Genomic DNA, 17,641 nt, shown 5'->3' on the forward strand with positions numbered 1-17,641 from the left:
TTTTTAATCCAATGTCACCAGTCTTCTCTTCTGTTTCATTTATGAACAAAACAAATGTAGTCATATTTAATTTCAGATCTTCTTTTACCACAGCTGTTTAAAATAAGCACACTAAATTTGACAAAGAACCTCTATTTATCATTAATCATTCATATATTGTAGTGTAATTACAAAAGAGACAAGTGCTATTGTTTTTACAGTATTTCACAATATGGTAGAATAGTACTCGGCACCCCATAKTATGGAGCAAAGGACTATACAGATACATTTTAACAGAACGAACAAGGTTTAGGGTGAATGTGTCAAAAGACTGACTTGTTGTGAGAAAAACTCATTCTGAAGCATCAGATGTTWAGCGCCAATAAACAAATGCCATGGTATGTAATAAAAAATGTTTTCATGTTTGATAACTGCACACAGTTCAAATGTTCTTCACATGTAATAAATTATAGCTATTCAAGATGCTTTTCACAATCCAGATGTCAAACTATGCTCATCTGCAAAGTCAATATAAAACAGTGGTTTGTTCAGGCTTTAGAAATGTATACTTTTCAAAATTACACTGATATTTTTTAAATAAAGATTAATAAAAATATTGAAATGAGAGATGTTGAAAGTTATTTATTATCCTTTGGGTTAATCTATTTTTAACTGATCAAATAAATGAATTTGGAATCAAAACATGCACACTAATTTACCTGCCTGCCCAGGACTTCCTTCAAATAGAGATCTGTATTAAATAACCTTAGCTTTAATTGATGCAGTTTTGCATCATACACAAAAACGGCACCTGCATCAGCATAAACTTTTAGTTTTAATAGTTAAAAAAAAAAAACAGTTTAAAATGGGATTTTTAAAAACTGAAAAATGTAGCAGTTTTACCGCGTAAATTAAGAAAAACGTCASTCACGTGATCCACTGTTTTCGAGCAATGCATTGTGGGACTTCAAAATGGATGCCTCGGAGTTGTTTTGGTCCCGGTGATGTAGTCTCTCGCTGCTGATTTAAACATAAAAATCGCCTCTGTTTTGACTGAAAACACATCTTTACCTCTATAGAGCACGATGGGTGTTTTGCGCTTCGTCCGGGGAACGCTCTCGGGTCTCGGTGTCCAGGCCAGGAAACACTTCCCCGGCGTGTTTGTGACGCTTCTGCCCGGAGCGCCAGCTCCAGCCGGGGTGAAAAGGTACAGCCGGGACACGGATAAACATGGTCCGGAGCAGTTCGTGTGCTTTCAGCTCCCGCACAGAGCCGTGCTTAAGGTTCAGGGACCAGATACAAGTCCGTTTCTTCAGGGCCTGCTAACCAACGACATGGCGCTGCTGGAGGAGCCTGGACGTGCAGCCATGTATGCTCACATGCTAAATGTGCAGGGGAGAACATTATATGACATCCTGCTGTACAGGTGAGGCTTTTATTTGGCTGTTTTAGTATCGATAAAATAAATAATTTYCCCATAGTTGTTGTTCATTGTATAAATGGACACCATCCTTAAAGTTTTAGACAAATATACAGACTGAAACCTTTATCAAGTCCTTTGAATCTAACTTTCATTTGCAGTATTAAGTAACCATTTAGCATTTTGTTGTTCTCTTTTCAKTCGAGACTTAAAAGCCAGTCCTTGTTGTCATAAGAAGCAAGTAGGGTTGGGCATAATCATATCGTGTGCAATTAATCGTCAGAAAAACATTAATCGATTGCTTTTTGGCACTTGATGATTAATACGATTAATGCCACCAGGCAGAGTCCGCTCGCTGCTCCTCTCTGCTTCAAATATGATGAACATTAAAAAAAGTTCTGCAATTTATTTTATCTATCAACACAGTTTTAAATTTGATGTATAGCCTGAAGTCTGTAATTTTGACACAATTTGGAACTGATTTTTATGAAATCTTTCCCACTAAATTGGTCATGTGACCAGGACATGAGGGTATCCAGGACATGAGGGCGTCCAGGGACTCTGGGGGATTAATCGTCAAATTAATCGTTATCGGCTAAATACCATAATTAATCATGATTAATTTTTTTGCCAATATTGCTCAACCCTAGAAGCAAGTTGTAGGGATGTGGAGAAATTTTTAATCCTACACCAAATATTAAATCTGWCAGCGGATTCCAAAAGAACATTTCAAACCACACAAAGTAACACCAGGTGAAATCAGCTCATGTTTTCTTGCTGCAGTTCACCAATGGGGCCTTTGTGACCATTTCACCTTGCTGTTTTCTATTTTTGCTCATAACTTCCTCGGYGTTAAAGATATCACCATGAAATTTTAGGAAAATATTCACATTCTGGTTTTTGTAGGAAGCATCTTGTATCCAAAAAAACCTAGGGCTGCCACAAATGATTATTTTAATAATCGATTAATCACCGATTATTTATTCAATTAGTCGACTAATCGGATAATACGTTAATTGAATATAAAACATACAGCTTATCACGTCAGAATGCAGCTGCTATTATATAACCATCGTTAGATTTTAGCTATATGCTAACTAAATATAATGCTGTGGAAGGTAAATTCTGCTCTKCAGATATTGCACAGGTTTCTCTTTCATTTTCTTAAAATGATCVCACACTTTGAGCTCTGTTGTCAGGTAGCCATGATACCAGAGCCTGTCTGTATAATGTCTTGTGACGTCCACGGCCTACCCCAGTTACCACTACTGTACATGTGTGTCAAGGACAGAAAGGCAGACGTGGCAGTGGAAGGTGTCAAAGCAGTTTGGAGAGAAAAACAAAGTAAAGAACAAAAAAACAACAATGATTAATCGATTATTAAATTAGTCATCGATTATTTTAATAATCGATTATTCGTCGATTAATCGTGGCAGCCCTATAAAAATCCTAATAAAACTTAATAATAGCCAATTCAAAAGAAGCAGAAAATGTCTAAAATAAAATTACAAAGCAAACTGCAGCATCAAATCAACTTAATGTGTCTGAGAAAGTAAGGAGATTAAAACAGTTTAAAACCCATGTGGACATCTGTTTTGTAAACAAAGCTCCTCAACCAATGACAGCGCGTTAAATGTGTCAAGTGACGAAGACGAGTGTCAACACACTTTGCAACAGGAGCTAATCCGGATTTAAAAAAAAACATACTTTGACATTTCAAATCGTTATCAAATCTGGAACAAGGGCAGATAAAATAATGTTCTTCATGGCAGCTTACCTATTTAAGGGGTCACTAGAAAAACTTGGGTGATTTACTTTGATCCTTTTTTTCAAAAAATATCTCTTCAAAACGCATCAACAAAAATTAAAAACTGAAGACGAGGCTGTAGCTAACTACCTGACGTCAGCAYGCTTTGTTGAAATTTGTAGAAATAACGAAGCAACAGGAAATAACAAGAAAACACACAGCGCAGCCTTGCAAAATCTGGTCGCAGCAGTTTGAGAAGAAAATGGCAGGAGCTGCTGACAAAATGTCAACATCCCTACATCTTGTTGTTCTCTTTTCATTTAGCCAGTCMCTGTTGTCATAAAAAGCAAGTTAAGTTGTCAGTCTCATACAGTAAAAGAGAAATGTTTACATTACACCTAAGGTTAGTCTACCAAGTTTGTGTAAAAATAATAAACATTGGTTAATTACAAAAAAATGTCAGATTCAGATAGGTTTTGTGTTATTATGTGAATCAATGGTCTGTTAACAGTTTTATCAGTTTATATATTTTTTTAAGTAGCGTAACAGTTCTTACATTCATAATATAATTCATTGTTTTCATTAAATATTTTRTTACATGTAAAATTGTTTGCCATGTCTGTGTGTGGTTACAATCAAGACTTTTTTTTTTCAAAACACCTTGATAACATCATCCCCAGGAGGTAAAAGTAAAAATTGAGAGGCCATGTGATCACATACGCTGTGTTTCCCACTGTGGGTCCACTCAAAGTGACCGCTAAGACCAGTGTTGCATTTTACAGTGAACTTCCTTTTTACGAGACTCTCAACTTGCTGTATTTTGTTCCAGACTGAAAGAAGGAGGCACGTCCTGTGTTTTCCTGGAGTGTGACAGCACCGTTACAGATTCAGTGGTAAAACACTTGAAGGTTTTCAAGATCCGGAGAAAGGTCAACATCAGCCCCTGTCCAGAGCTCTCTGTGTGGTCCGTGCTTTCCAAGCAGATCAGTGCAGATCAAGAGGCTAGGAAACCTGAGATATCATCCCCTGACAAAGTGTTGGTGTGCGTGGCTGATCCTCGAACTGTGCAAATGGGATGGAGATTGATCTTGCACAGTCATGCCGACCCATTGGACATCATTGCATGCTGTCAGAAAGGAGACTCAAACGACTACCACAGACACCGCTATGCAATAGGTATGAACAGATAGCAACAGAGGACAGTTTGCATCAGATAAATGCAACTGGTTTAGAAAGTGTCGATCTGTATGAGCATGTACTAGAAATTTTGTGACATGTTTTGTTTGTTTTCTTTTGCTGTCATTCTTGTCTAGGACTTCCTGAGGGAGTGAAGGACCTTCCTCCTGGAGCGGCGCTACCACTGGAGTCGAACCTCGTCTACATGCAGGGTATCAGCTTTAGCAAGGGCTGTTACCTCGGCCAGGAGCTCACAGCCAGGACTCATCACACTGGGGTGATTCGAAAACGCCTCATGCCAGTACGACTGTCAGCTTCAGTCGGACGGCACGAGGAGGGAGCCGCCTTGCAGACGCAGTCGGGCAAGCCAGCTGGGAAGCACAGAGCGGGGCTCGGCGAGCTGGGCCTCAGCCTAGTTCGCACGGCACATGCCAAAGAAGTGTTGACGCTCAAATCTTCTGACAACAGCACAGTGACACTTGAAGCCTCTGTGCCAGACTGGTGGCCTAAGGATGTGAAAATTAACTGAGGATGGGGTGTTTTGTAGCTCTTTGAAATGTGACATGCATCGCATCAAGCTGACTTTTGATGGACAGAACCTTGAAGTACAGTACGTTACACTGCCACTGCTTTATAGATCTTTGGTCTGCTCTACAACTTATTTAGGTGATTTTTTTCTTTAAGTTATTTATAACAAAGCTATGCTTTTTCACATTTGTTTATTAAAGTATATACCAACCATTAAGTGGCGTTTGTGGTTACTTAAATTACATAAAAAATGGCAGCATAAAGAGTCTCTTTATAATTTGATTTAAGCATTTATTGTTTGCACTGCAAAAACAAACACCAGACATTCAAAAGCAGGATTTAAGTGCAAAAAAAGAAATCTCAAGCTTCTATCGTAATCTTATTGTCACTTCTCATTCAAGCTTTTCCCAGGTAAACACTGCAGAGAGTTTGGACACGTTATTCCTGATAAAGGAGGTGCTGCCCTCTTGTGGACTGTATGGCGTCCCTGATTTGCAGCAACAAGGTTTCTGGCTGCAAAGACGACGTCGAATGATCAAGCCGCTTGAAGTCTTCGTTGCAAAGCAGGCATTCGATAACGTGCGCCACTCTTTCGAGGTCGAAGGCCGCGTGGTAAGGTCCGAGCGTGGTCAGGGTTTCGGAGAGGTGCCGGGAGTAATCGGAGGACTCGCCGGAAAAACAAGCGTTCAAAAAAGCCATCCGATTTTCAGCGACGATTTTCATGAACGAGGCGAATTCCCCGTAATCAATTCCAGAGCATGCTTTCATGATGACCTGAAAGAAGGAGAAGCTAAAAGTGACTACATTGCACAGATTTGTTGGAGCAACATGTTCCTAAAACACACGGTGAGTGAACGAGCTCACGTGTACACTACCTGACAGTGCTGATGCCACGAATCCATTGTGTTTTTCCATTCGTCTATCTCTTTTTGAACAGACGACAGCTCATTCTGTAGGAATTGCCACATGATGTCAATGTTGCATCCATTCAGCCAATTGTGATTAATAGAAATGGTGTCCTCCTGGGAGAGAGGGGGAAAAACAGGATTACAAACTCACGACCAAAGCTCTGTAAAGTATAATGGTGCGTTCACACCAAACGCGATTTCAGCGTCAGGAGCAGCAGGTTTACATGCAAAGTCTATGGTGGAGGCGCTTCAAGCAACGTCGGGAAGTTCTGCGGCGCCTCAAGCGCGATTAGAGCAGCGCGATTTGGACGATTTGGACGATCTGAGCGTCGAACGCTCAGATCGTCCAAATCGTCCAAATCGCTGAAGTTGGGAAATCTGAACTTTTGCAGCTCGACGCGCAGCGTCAACCAATCAGAGAGACGCCACTGTGTGACGTAGCGACATATTTCCCGACGGGACAGTTTACTGAATGAGGTCCACTAACCTGAAACAGACGGAGCGGAGCTCTTTAGCTAAAATGAGTGCTGCAGTCGTGTCCTGATCCGCAGCAATGCGTGGCAGCGACTCATCAGACTGAAAAAAATAGTCCTGAAAACGAGCTGTGAGCCTCTACTCTGAATTATCTGGTGAATTAATTATGAATTAATTATCTGATGAACGTGACACGTTCTGGCTGTCTGTAAATTAAAGCAAAGCCACTTCCTCGTCCCATAAAACGGAGCCCGACAGAGGAGGGAGGGGCGGGGCGGCTGTCGCCGTGCGGCGCTTCAACAACTGTCCTGCGTCTGACCTCAAAGTGCACAAGCTTCAGACTTCAGCGTTGGCTGCGATTTTGAAGCTGAAATCGCGTTCGGTGTGAACGCACCATAACTTAGCAGACACGTTAGCTCCACTTCTCACCAGGTTATAAACTTGGTGGTGCCAGCCGCTTGGCACAAAAATTATTTCCCCTGCCTCTTGAATAATTTCAAGGGGTTGGCATGCTTCTTCAAACTGTGGGAAAAGGCTTCTATCTTGGAGTTCAGCTGATGTTACATCATAAGGGAGGTTGCCGTGAGTGTCTCGTAAAAAGTCCTCCTGACCCGGAGGATAAAGCAGCCACTTCTTCCTGCCGCAGATGTTTGCAGACCAGCTGTAGGAGCGGAACACATCCGCATGGAACGGTGTCCTAAACACAACGAAGAGGAATTGAACTGCATAAAAATCATCTAACATTACATAAAGTACATTTTCACCAATATAGTTTAACTTTTTCATACCAAGAGCCTTTGGGTCCCATGTAGACGAACCGGTAGTCGTCCACTTCAAGTGCATCCCAATATTCATTAAGCCAGTCAGAAGTAAAAAACACTGGTGTGATGTAAACATTATGTTCTGGAAAGTCCCTGTTTAATAAAAGAAAACATCATTATTATTACATCTTTACAATGAGTTAATGATGTGTTAATCAAATAAAAAGTAATTGAGAGTTTTAGGATTGATGAGAAATCGGTGCAGCTGCAATAATAATAATAACACAATAACACATCTTGACATATGAAATGGTCCAAATAAAAAAAGCTAAATATTGCTGGCATAAACAATTACATATATTTAATTTTGTTGTTTAACATTCGTTGCAACTTTCAAGAGTTGCATCTAAATAGGAAAGTCATAATACATGTTTAAAATAAGCTTTTTATTTAGTTTCTATTGTGACTGACATGAAATATAGGTTGCAAGCAATTTGTTACTACTCCATCCTTGACATTCATCATAAAGTATTGTTCTTATCACTTGTGCAGAACACATTTTGCCCCCCCAATAAATGATACCTTGACATATGCCAGTCTTTGAGATAGAGGCATCCTTTAGGTGATGAGTGTCCATTCTGGATGTATTCCTTCCAGTAATGTATAAATTCTTTAAATGGCATTACTTGTTTAGGGTTGGCATTGTATTCCTTTGCATTGCAGTTTGCAACAGGGACGGGAGTCTCATCTGGGATTAAAACACACAACAAATATGTTTTTTTTAATATAATTAAATGACACTAGTCACTGCATGCTGTTACATAAGAGATTTATTTACCAAAGTCTTGCAGCAGCTTTTGAAAATTAGGTTTGCCCTCCTCTGTCACCCATTGTTTTCTGCACTTCCACTCCTCGGTGAACCTTCTTGAAAACATGCACGGGTGATTAGGTAGCAAGTATTTCTTGAAGAATTTCGAATAGCTCAGGTCCTTGTCGATGTAGTCAACAAAATGCGAAGACCAAAACTGCTCATAGGACTGACTTGGTATTTTGACCAAGCTGCAGGAGTTGCGGTACGCCTCCCTGTCCATGATCATGGGAAATAGGTCCTCGGCTAATGGTTAGCAGGCCTTACTGTCACGGTTTGAAGAGCACGGAACGATCAGCTTAAAGCTGGCATTAGTATACGCCTGCATCCATTTTCAGCCAAGCTACATTTCAAGTTTAACGATTTATGTGTGTATTTCTCCTACCACGAAACAGATCGCCATAACTGTTCAGAGCTAAATGGTTCCTATGATGTAAACACAGTGTCGTCAGCGTTTCCATTTCTGTTAATGTATGATAGCGTTTATATTCATTTGACGCTAACATTTTGTTACATTTCAATTATTTATTTTTTAAAAAAACGCCCTGCTTAATTATGTATTTTCCCCTCAAACCTTTTCGTTTAAGTGTTTTGTGTCAGCCAGCACAATTTTCCAATCGGACTGTAAATGCAGCCGTACCAGTGACGTGAATTGGTGTTGCGGCAAAAGTCAAATACCTGCTGTTCGCGCTATCTCGGGAGCACGCACAATGCAGTAACAAGCGTTTGGACAGACTTCTCCAGCTAAGTAAACCTCAAAACATTACACGTTTTAATTTATTATGCGAGTGATATTTTATCATTGAGCTTGTGGATAACAGAACCGGTTTTTTTCTGCTTTGTGCGCGCTCCCGAACCCAGTGAGACAATATTCTTAAGGACAATTACTTCGACGCAACACCGGTTAGCTTCCGGAAGTAGTCTTATTGTTTTGAACGGCTCTTGTGCAAAACACACACGTATGTAAATTACCAAACCTTCTGAAATATTCGTAGCAGTTTTTTATATATTTTCGAAGACAGCTATTTAACTCCGTTTTTAACAAATGTAATATCTGCGCACTTCTTCCGCCTTTGTTCCCACAGATTTAACCACTGTTTATGAGGGTCTTAGCGCATTTTTTTAATCTGATGGTTAAAATATTACTTTTTTCATCCACTACTATCTCATAATATCTCGCTCATTTTAATTAAAAAATATGTATAATTTCAAAAAATAACTATTAAGTTGAGCGACATCCCAAACCAGAGTGTGACGTCACGTCCGTAATAAACATAATTTGCCAAGAAGGTAACGTTGAACTCAGCCCTGTGTTGGTGAGTAATGTGCTGTGGGAAGCACATAAATAAGATAATTTTTTATAAGAACACGAAGGCGGAAGTGATAATATGATTATAAACTGATAATAATGCGTTTGTGATGTGGACAAAGATCTTCAGCTGACTGAACGCCTCCTTGAGCTCATCTGCTGCCTGGGTTTACTCTAAAGAAAGTATGTTCACGATCAGGGCACACATTAATCAGTCATGATGTAACTCTGTTAATATTCAATATACTCAATCTTATCAGTTAGTGTTAGTCTCTCTCTCTGTCTCTCTCTTTATTTTTTTTCTCTTTCTCTTTCTTTTTTAAAGATGAGCCGGGACGTTTCGATCCACAGCTGGCCCGGCTCCTATTACATCAACACTGAGAAGCGGTGGGAGAATGGAACCCTGTCCCTCACCAAAACGATGGTACGCTTCGTCTCAAGCCAGAGCAAGGAGTGTCTCGCCAGCTTCTGCCTGTCCCGTATCACGGAGATCAAGATGGAGTCGTCCAGTTTCATCTTCAGCACCCTCACTGTGCTGGAGGAGGGCAACGTCAAGCACTGGTTCGGTTCCCTCAAGCCCAACCGGGTGGTGGTTTATAACGTGCTGGAGCATTTCTGGAGAGAGCGCCTTCTGTCTCCCACCTCTAAGGCTCCAGGGGCTGAGAGTCAGCCTTCTAAGGGGAAAGAGTTGATCAGCCTGGTGGCAGGAGCCCAGAGAAGACTGGAGGACACAGGCCGGGTTCTTAGCCACCAGGGAGAGCAGTTTGACAACATGGTGCAGGGACTGGAGAAGATTGACTCTGATCTTGGCGTGGCTGATAAGTAATTATTCTGAATTTCTCTTGTGTCTGTAACAAGCTGCATGTATGATTTTCTAAAGATCAGTAAAAAAAATAGCAATAGTCCCTGATTATTCTGTTTTACAGACTTCTGTCAGAGCTTGAGTCTCCCTCCTGGTGGCCTTTTGGCAAACTCCCCTGGAAAATTCAGCAAGGGGCCAAGGCCGAAGACGCAGCCAGAGCCGCCGCTGCCCTCTCATCAGGCAAGAGCTCTAGCCGAAACAAGGTGATCACAAGCATTCCAGCTGTGGTGTCCAGAGGTGGAGACTCGGACTTGAAGCCCGGATGTTTGCTGGTGCTGGTGTCGTCACTGGAGGTGCGGGACACAAACTGCCAACTCCTTCACCGGTTTGAACGGAACGAAATTGACGAGATCAGGGCGCACAGTCCCTACGAGATCACGGTCCGACAGCGTTTCATTGGGAAACCAGACATATGTTATAAGTTTCTTTCTGCAAAGATGCCACTTGCGATGTCAGTGTTGGAGGTGCAGTATAAGAAGAAGATGGAGTTTACAAGTGAATACACAGCTTTCAAAGCAACTCCACTTTCATCTCCTTGTGACAAAGAAGAGAGAAACTGGGATGATGGTAAGGAACAAATCCTCTGAATAAAAATTCTGTTATTGCCGTCTTTGTTTCCACGTGCGGTCTATGTTTGACCACTGAGTGGCAGTAAAGAACTATGTAGTCAGCCCGAAATGTTTCTAAGTGCTACCACATGTAAAAACATTTCATCATGGTTATTGGTGTTTCTCTTCAGCAGACATGTATTTTGATGAGTCACTTCACCCTGATTGCCTCAGTTGCTGTATTTTGAGTTTACTGTCTGGTTTCCTTATAAACATCGTACTGTATGCACTCTGCTCTTTTTCACCATCTCCACCCACGGAATCAGGTTTGCGGCGCACGGGCCAAGAGACCGAGCTCCCACTGGAGGTCCCAGCAGGAGAGCTGTCCCAGTTGCAGGTGCAAGTCCTCCAGCCGTCTGTCAGTCAGGCTGAGGCCCAGGAACTCAAGCAGGTGAGAAACTTGGATTTCCATAGCCGGTTTAAAAACACAGCAACTCTAATGAGGCATTAAGAAGTTTCACATGCATAAACACAAGACAGGTGGGACGAATACACAACCTGCATACGGCTGCCGCACATCGTCTTGAACAGTGGGAGCTGTTATTGTGAACAAACTAAAAAAAATTACAGCAACTTGCACACAATTTACCGTAATGATTTTTAAATATATTTTTTTCATCCTGTGTGTTTAAAATGTTATTCAGTGAGACCACAAACCAAAGTCCATCCTGGGTTTAAGAGAGGAAAAGGATCATGGACAGTTACTTGGTCAGGCCTTTCCACTTCAAATCTCCCAGTGCTGAAAGCTGTTACAGACATGGTCTGTGGTGGCACGACCTAAACAGTGACGCAAATTCAAACAAATGATTCAAACACTTTTTTTATGTCTCTCTGACGTGATTTAGACCAGATATCTATTTATTTTTGTCAACTTTCAACAAGCTGCCTTTTGCTTCTGATATAGTGAGCTTGCATCATATACAGTACAAGAATGAGATAAATGAATAGCTTTTTGTTGTTAAGGCAGTAAGTAAATGAAGTTCAAACTTGTCTTTTCTACCTAACGTTTATTGAACAAATGACCAATTGTGAAAAAAAATCTATCTTGCTGAAGGTGTGGAAAACAGACTTACTAACAGTATTCTGCTCATTGTAGCCAAAGTGTTTCATTTTAGGGGATCCTGCAAAGGGGAAGGGGTGGGGGGTATGCAGAGTCAACTTTTTTGTGCTTTATGTTTTATATCATATTCCCTCATCAAACACATACCCAGACTGTTGCTTTGACTCATTCACGCATGTTTGAGAAATCCTTGAATCTCCGTGCGCAGCTGCCTAAATGCTTGCTAGCAGGAACATTCCCCAGAACATTGCTGTGAAAACGTGCTGAAGTGGGAGCGTTGGAAACGGTAGAATGTTTTTAAAGAGACAGATGCCAATTTCAAGACGTTTAGATAGACTGTGATGCAACGTCAAATTTATTTTTGCTATATACAGCACTTTTATAACAACTGAAGATAACATAGTTACTTCCTTGTGGTACAGAATTGAACTATGTGTCTGGAAAATACATACCCCCCCCCCAAGTTCTCTTACCACTGAATAAGCAGCAGCTAAAAATATTCATTCTGGGGCATTTTTTTAATGACCTGCTGTGTGTAACTCTGCCATGTCGTCCCATTTTAAATTGTGAAGTCACAGAGCAGCGTGAGTGAAAGCAGTTGCTATTTTTTTGAGGTCTGTATTGGCGCTATCTGGTTTTCAAACTGCTGCCGGCTGTTTACATGCTCAGCTGAAAGGTCCACAGAAAGCAGCCAGTGAAAACCTGACATAAGCTGCTGTGCGAGCACGGTTTGTGTGAGTGCGTTTGGCAAAACGCTAGTTCAGAAACCAGGGCGGTGGGGTTTGAAGTGAGTGTTTATTAGGTTTTGCTTGGCTCGCTGCAGTGTGTTTAAGCTGTCACATTAACCATAACAACCGTGGTTGTTAAACCGTGAACATGAAGTCACAATATTCTCAAAGCCCGCTGCAAGTTAATACAAATAAACAGTATTGTTTAGCAAGGATCCCAGGGGACAAGCTAAGACTTATTTCTTGGTGTATTCTCAGGTTTCATTTCCTGAATATTATGACATATTATCACACATTGCATCACTGATCTGCAGCCATTGAGCAGCAGCAGTGGAGAGTTGTTTTATTTTTGTGCACAAAATGCAAAACAAAAGTTTTAAATCGACTCAATTGCTCCGTTTCCCTCACCTAAACACATTTCAACACAATGATCCAAACTGTATACATCCTTAGCATATGGTCCACATGTTGCACCCTGAAATTGCTCACCGCTGTGGTGAAATTTTGACAATTAATCATTTTTATGTTTGTGTCGTTGCTTAGCTACACCTCTTTTCAGGGGTTGGTGTAACAATTTAAACTAATGGATGTGGTTTATTTTTTTAATATATTTTGTTCCCCCTCTATTGTGTTATTTTTGTTGAACAGATGCTGTTGCAGCTGAAGCATCTTGCGCTGGAGGCGGAGTCGGAGCTGGAGCGGCAAGATGAAGTGCTGGACGTCCTGACGGATTCAACGGACAGAACCACAATGCAGATAGGAAAGCACACAAACCGTATGAAAAGACTGCTGTAATCCTGGCACCACAGGAAATGCACGTCACTCTGTGCTTCATCATGGTCCACATGCAGGATTGTGAAGGACTTAAGCTTTTTCCATGTGTTTTTTTWTWATTATTATTATTATTTTCAGCTTCTTGAAAATGGTGTAGCACCTGTACATCTTGAACTGTGGCCATCATTGTTAACCTTACATCTGGGTTTGGCGAAACAACCTTTTCGAACAGGGAAGTCCAATCCTGGTCCTCGAGGGCCATTATACTGCATGTGTTGAAGGTTTCTCTGCTCTAACTTGAAGAGATAATCCAGTTACTGAATCAGGCGTGTTGGAGCAGGGAAACAAGGAAATCATTGAACTCCCCAATTTTAGAAGATCACACGCACACAACTGTAATGAATGAAAATACATTTTTTAAATGATGCTGAAGAGGGGGATAATTAGGCAGGTCAAAATAAGCAATCAAACAAGTTAAAGTAACAAACTGACAGATAACACTAACATACAACCTTTGTGTCAGCGTARCATCTCAATGTTTATTTGTGTCTCTTATCCACTGGTTTATCTGTGGCTTATTATTGCATGTGTCAATATAACTCGTTATTACAGCATCAACAATAAAATTGTAGGATTTTTCATGTAGCTACAGCTAAAGATTATATAAGAAACCAAGTTAGTCTAAAAGGAAAAGCACACCTTCACTTTAATAATCCWTAATCTGCAGCCTATGACTTGCTAAAAATTGTTAGTCTTTTAATGTACTATTGTAAATTACTTAAATTTATTGTAATTCACTTGTTTTATTGGGTTGTATGAAGATGTAAATTAGCCAGTATGTAACCTTTTATTTTACCAGGGAAGTCCCACTGAGGTAAACCATCTCTTCTTCCATGGAGTCTTGGCCAAGTGACACATTTAGGGTTTGGACCTACCCTTTATTAATTTTTTTAACACTAGGACACTTTGGTTGCCTCTTCCATCAGTTTATATTGAATTTGCTAGCTAGGAAGATATGATAAGAGTAGAAAGTCCATCATCTGGTCATAATAATCAAATTTAGCTAGAGTACGTTTTTTTTTTTGTTTGTTTTGTTTTTTGAAGATCTTTTTTGCTTCTCAACAGAGAAGCTTTAAATGACTCATTAAGCCTATAATAAAGCTTATTGGATGAGAAGCAAAACTCTTAAAAAAAAACAAAAAGAAAATAATTTGTCTTCAATTCGACTCATTAAGACAGGATAATAGCATGTGTGTGTGTGTGTGGATAGTTTTTGCTACATCATGGGGACCATTTTCCAGAAAAACACAGCCTTGTGGGGATCAAATGATCCTGATTTTGTGTGGGGTGGGGGGTTCGGTTTAGGATGAAGTGTGAATTGAGTTTAGGCTAGATTTAGTTTTGGGTTAAAAGGTCAGGTTTAGGTTCTAGAAATGACCGTAAACTGAATAAAGCATGCTAGGAATAGTTTGAACACCATTGCATTCAGCATATTATGCACCTGTACCAACTTCTCTATTCATTTATGCTGTAAACTATTCTGTATGTGCTTGGCTGTTAACAAATTGAGCTTTTAAAAAGGGAAAGCCTACTTATTTAATTCTAATTTTCACTGAACAATTGTGGGTTTTTTTTAACAGTAAGTTGTTAGCATTTCAAATTTGTAACATCCCAACATGTGCAATAAAGCCATACAATTATCTAGGTGTATTGGTGTTTTTTATTTTATTTTATAGAAGTTAAATGAAGCTCAGGTTTGAAGATAGCAGTGGCTTCAATTCATGAAGGGAAATTAAAAGGGACTAGATTCCCTGCACCAACATCTGTCCTGTTTGTATGCTCTTGGTGGAAAATAGAGTAGACTTTACCATAAAACTTGTAGTATGTGTCTGTACACAACCAGAATATGTTAGCATCTTAACACTAATTTGCACTTGTGTAAGATACAATCCTAAAATGGGCAAAARTAAAGCTAATGTCAAATACAAAAGTAAAAACGTTTTTTAAAAAAGGGCTACTTGAGTACAAAGTCACAACATCTGATTTTAAAATAATGTCATCAAACTGACAAAAAAACATGCAAGTTATGAGCAAATTCTGGTGTTTTTAAAGGCTTAAATGAAGAAAATTATCACAAATAACATAATTTCCACCTCTGCAGTAGACGTTAGAACAACCATGTTGTCGTGCTAACAATAAAAATTACGCCACTAATGCTGTAGCAGCTGGTAAAAACAGTAAAACACATTGGATTATATCTCAGACTAGATCATAAGAAATAAAATGGATGTTTATAGACCAGGTATACATACTTCATACTGAAACTTAAATGAAAAACAATGTACTGTATGTGTAAAGCAGTTAGAAATTTAAGACCACTTGCCGTTAAACCCATGTGAATAAAAAGTCTAACTTGACTAAGTGAACATGGTAGCTTACAAAATGCAAAAGTTATAAGTCGTAAAACATTGTGTTGTAATTAGGATTAAAAAAAAGCTTGGTTAATTGTCCAGTTTTTATCAGTGCACAGAAGGGAGTTTTGCACCTCAAATTCTGAAAAACTCAATTCTGGTTTACTGTGTGCATTTTCTTTTTCAATTTTGAGGTTTGCTGTCACCCAAAGCTAAAGAATGGTAGCTTTTACTGTAAACCAGATTTAATTTGACAAGTGGCTGAGTTTTCAATTGTAAATTAGGAAGAAGACTTACATGATGAGGTTTAACAAGACAACAGACTCCTTCAGCAGTMTGGTCCCAGATGGCATAAACTTATCACTTCTATTAAACATGGCCCACCGTGAAAAACGTGCTACCAAAAACACAGAACCCAACCCAAAACAATTCCGTTATAAATCTTTCTTTTTGCACAAAGATGTTTTCATTGCGGCCCATTTATTTTGTTGATTTCACAGATAAACAGTCAAATGTTTGGATGTTCCAATGTTCAGAAGCACAACACATGGTTATGTGAAGTCCAAARCCTTTTAAGAAAAAGGGGAGTGGCTAAGGAAATGGAGTACACACTGGCGTGGTTTTGAAGCAGCCTCGCAATACGAGGAAGTGGTGGCGGTCTTGTCTGACCACAGATACATGAGATCCGGCTTTGCCTTCCAAACGGATGGTATGGAGACACAGGATTTTGTTGGCCTTGACTTCCAAGTCTGTTTATGTGATAGTTCTGTGGTGAGCGCTTTCATTCACAAAGCGTGTCTCCACTGATGGCCAATCAATCAACTCTTGCAGGAAAAGAACTATGTGGGCAAACAGGGGCACACGGGTTGCACTGCACTCAAACATGAAGAAACAAGCTAGATCTGTCATCCTTGGGAAGATTTCTAAACCTAAAAATTCAAGCTGTTTACCAAGTTGTCAATGTACATTTACAAAAATAATGCAGTTCCGTTTTATGCATATAAATACATGAGTATGTGTTGCTGAAGGCAGACCTAGAATACATTACTGAATAATTATTAAAAAAATTTCACTTCAGCTGCCCTGTTTGACTGTCTGATTTAACATCCTGATTCTTGACTCATGGCCTGGACAGACTCTTACTATTTAYTGCAGGTGCTGCTGGGTTTTCTTTTGCCGAGGGAGTTTCTGGTTTCAGGAAACTTTTTTTTTTCTGGTCAATGTTAGGACTGGGAGATTTTGTTTCTGGAAGGAAGGTGACTGAGTCTTACCAGGGGGTGTAGATTTAGCCTCAATCAAAAACTGCAAAGAAGCTCAGCAACATCATTCTCTTCTGTCTTGCCATGGTATCAGTTTCTATTATATTTTTTTCAATAACAGGTATTATAATATAAGCATAATACAATTTGTAGTATTACAGTGTATTTAATAATTTCTAATAATTATAATACATTGTTTTTGTGTCATTTTGGCATCATCCTGTAAATACGCTCTGCATGGCTGTTACGGTACTTTCCCAGATGCTGAGCTGCACGCTGATTTCATGTGCTGCTGTTGCATGTTATGTTTTCTGTGGTATTTCAGTCGCTTGGTTTTTGGTTTTCTGGCTTTTGTTTCACAAACCTTTTCCATTTTTGTGTGACGGAGTTCACATTCAGGCAGCCAAACTAAACTTGGCCGCAGTTTTGCACAGTAGTATTTGTCTCGAAAAGGTGAAATCCGACATCACAACCTACCTGAACTCTGCAGAAGGGGCTTCCTTTTCTTGTGTGGGAACAATGAACTGCAGGTTAACTTGGGTGTTATTAGTTGAAGTTAAATGTGCAAGAAGAAAGAAAGGTTCAGCAGAAAAGCTAATGCTGTTAGAAAATCTACTGTGTTTACCATACCTAAAGTGGGTGTGCTCTGCTACATTCAAACTACAGAAAGCTAACATGGAATGAGGTAAAAATGCTGGAGAACAATATTATTTGGGAATCTTTTGCTCTTATATATTTTTTACATTTTTTGTATTTTGCTTGTACATGC

The 17,641-nt window shown here is 39.8% G+C and overlaps 3 protein-coding genes across 5 annotated transcripts; 2 read left to right on the forward strand and 1 right to left on the reverse strand.

Moving 5' to 3' along the window:
- The first annotated feature begins 931 nt into the window (after positions 1–931).
- iba57 (iron-sulfur cluster assembly factor IBA57) lies at positions 932–5,063 on the forward strand. Its single transcript, XM_014029532.1, has 3 exons — positions 932–1,405; positions 3,976–4,322; positions 4,460–5,063. The coding sequence occupies exons 1-3, from the start codon at positions 1,065–1,067 to the stop codon at positions 4,849–4,851; spliced, it is 1,080 nt and encodes a 359-aa protein (XP_013884986.1). The 5' UTR covers positions 932–1,064; the 3' UTR covers positions 4,852–5,063.
- Positions 5,064–5,120: 57 nt separating this feature from the next.
- On the reverse strand, positions 5,121–8,407 carry jmjd4 (jumonji domain containing 4). The gene is made up of 6 exons (XM_014029545.1): positions 7,832–8,407; positions 7,576–7,741; positions 7,021–7,146; positions 6,662–6,929; positions 5,726–5,872; positions 5,121–5,624 (listed from the first exon to the last, which is right to left on the reverse strand). The coding sequence occupies exons 1-6, from the start codon at positions 8,088–8,090 to the stop codon at positions 5,289–5,291; spliced, it is 1,302 nt and encodes a 433-aa protein (XP_013884999.1). The 5' UTR covers positions 8,091–8,407; the 3' UTR covers positions 5,121–5,288.
- An 88-nt stretch (positions 8,408–8,495) lies between these two features.
- Positions 8,496–13,685, forward strand: snap47 (synaptosome associated protein 47). Of its 3 annotated transcripts, XM_014029565.1 has the most exons (6): positions 8,496–9,177; positions 9,293–9,353; positions 9,496–9,992; positions 10,097–10,599; positions 10,907–11,031; positions 13,077–13,685. In XM_014029565.1, exons 3-6 carry the CDS (start codon positions 9,496–9,498, stop codon positions 13,221–13,223), a joined length of 1,272 nt encoding a protein of 423 aa, XP_013885019.1. In that variant the 5' UTR covers positions 8,496–9,177; positions 9,293–9,353; the 3' UTR covers positions 13,224–13,685. The 3 variants fall into 3 exon arrangements, with proteins under 3 accessions (XP_013885019.1, XP_013885009.1, XP_013885027.1); XM_014029555.1 differs by having other exon boundaries at positions 8,496–9,353; XM_014029573.1 differs by lacking the exons at positions 8,496–9,177; positions 9,293–9,353 and having other exon boundaries at positions 9,470–9,992.
- Positions 13,686–17,641: the final 3,956 nt, after the last annotated feature.

Source organism: Austrofundulus limnaeus, unplaced genomic scaffold, assembly GCF_001266775.1.
Source record: "Austrofundulus limnaeus strain Quisiro unplaced genomic scaffold, Austrofundulus_limnaeus-1.0 Scaffold6, whole genome shotgun sequence".
Classification (NCBI taxonomy): Eukaryota; Metazoa; Chordata; class Actinopteri; order Cyprinodontiformes; family Rivulidae; genus Austrofundulus; species Austrofundulus limnaeus.

What these genes read in the sequence shown, in the direction of transcription:
- jmjd4 (XM_014029545.1), bottom strand. Translation starts at nt 8,090, where the DNA reads ATGATCATGGACAGGGAGGCGTACCGCAACTCCTGCAGCTTGGTCAAA. An exon ending in AAAGACTGGCATATGTCAAG is followed by an intron (nt 7,147 to 7,575) that starts GTATCATTTATT and finishes TTTATTAAACAG; the next exon opens with GGACTTTCCAGAACATAATG. An exon ending in CGTGGCATCAGCACTGTCAG is followed by an intron (nt 5,625 to 5,725) that starts GTAGTGTACACG and finishes TCCTTCTTTCAG; the next exon opens with GTCATCATGAAAGCATGCTC.
- snap47 (XM_014029555.1), top strand. Translation starts at nt 9,496, where the DNA reads ATGAGCCGGGACGTTTCGATCCACAGCTGGCCCGGCTCCTATTACATC. An exon ending in GATCTTGGCGTGGCTGATAA is followed by an intron (nt 9,993 to 10,096) that starts GTAATTATTCTG and finishes TCTGTTTTACAG; the next exon opens with ACTTCTGTCAGAGCTTGAGT. An exon ending in AGGCCCAGGAACTCAAGCAG is followed by an intron (nt 11,032 to 13,076) that starts GTGAGAAACTTG and finishes TTTGTTGAACAG; the next exon opens with ATGCTGTTGCAGCTGAAGCA.
- iba57 (XM_014029532.1), top strand. Translation starts at nt 1,065, where the DNA reads ATGGGTGTTTTGCGCTTCGTCCGGGGAACGCTCTCGGGTCTCGGTGTC. An exon ending in TATGACATCCTGCTGTACAG is followed by an intron (nt 1,406 to 3,975) that starts GTGAGGCTTTTA and finishes ATTTTGTTCCAG; the next exon opens with ACTGAAAGAAGGAGGCACGT. An exon ending in CAGACACCGCTATGCAATAG is followed by an intron (nt 4,323 to 4,459) that starts GTATGAACAGAT and finishes ATTCTTGTCTAG; the next exon opens with GACTTCCTGAGGGAGTGAAG.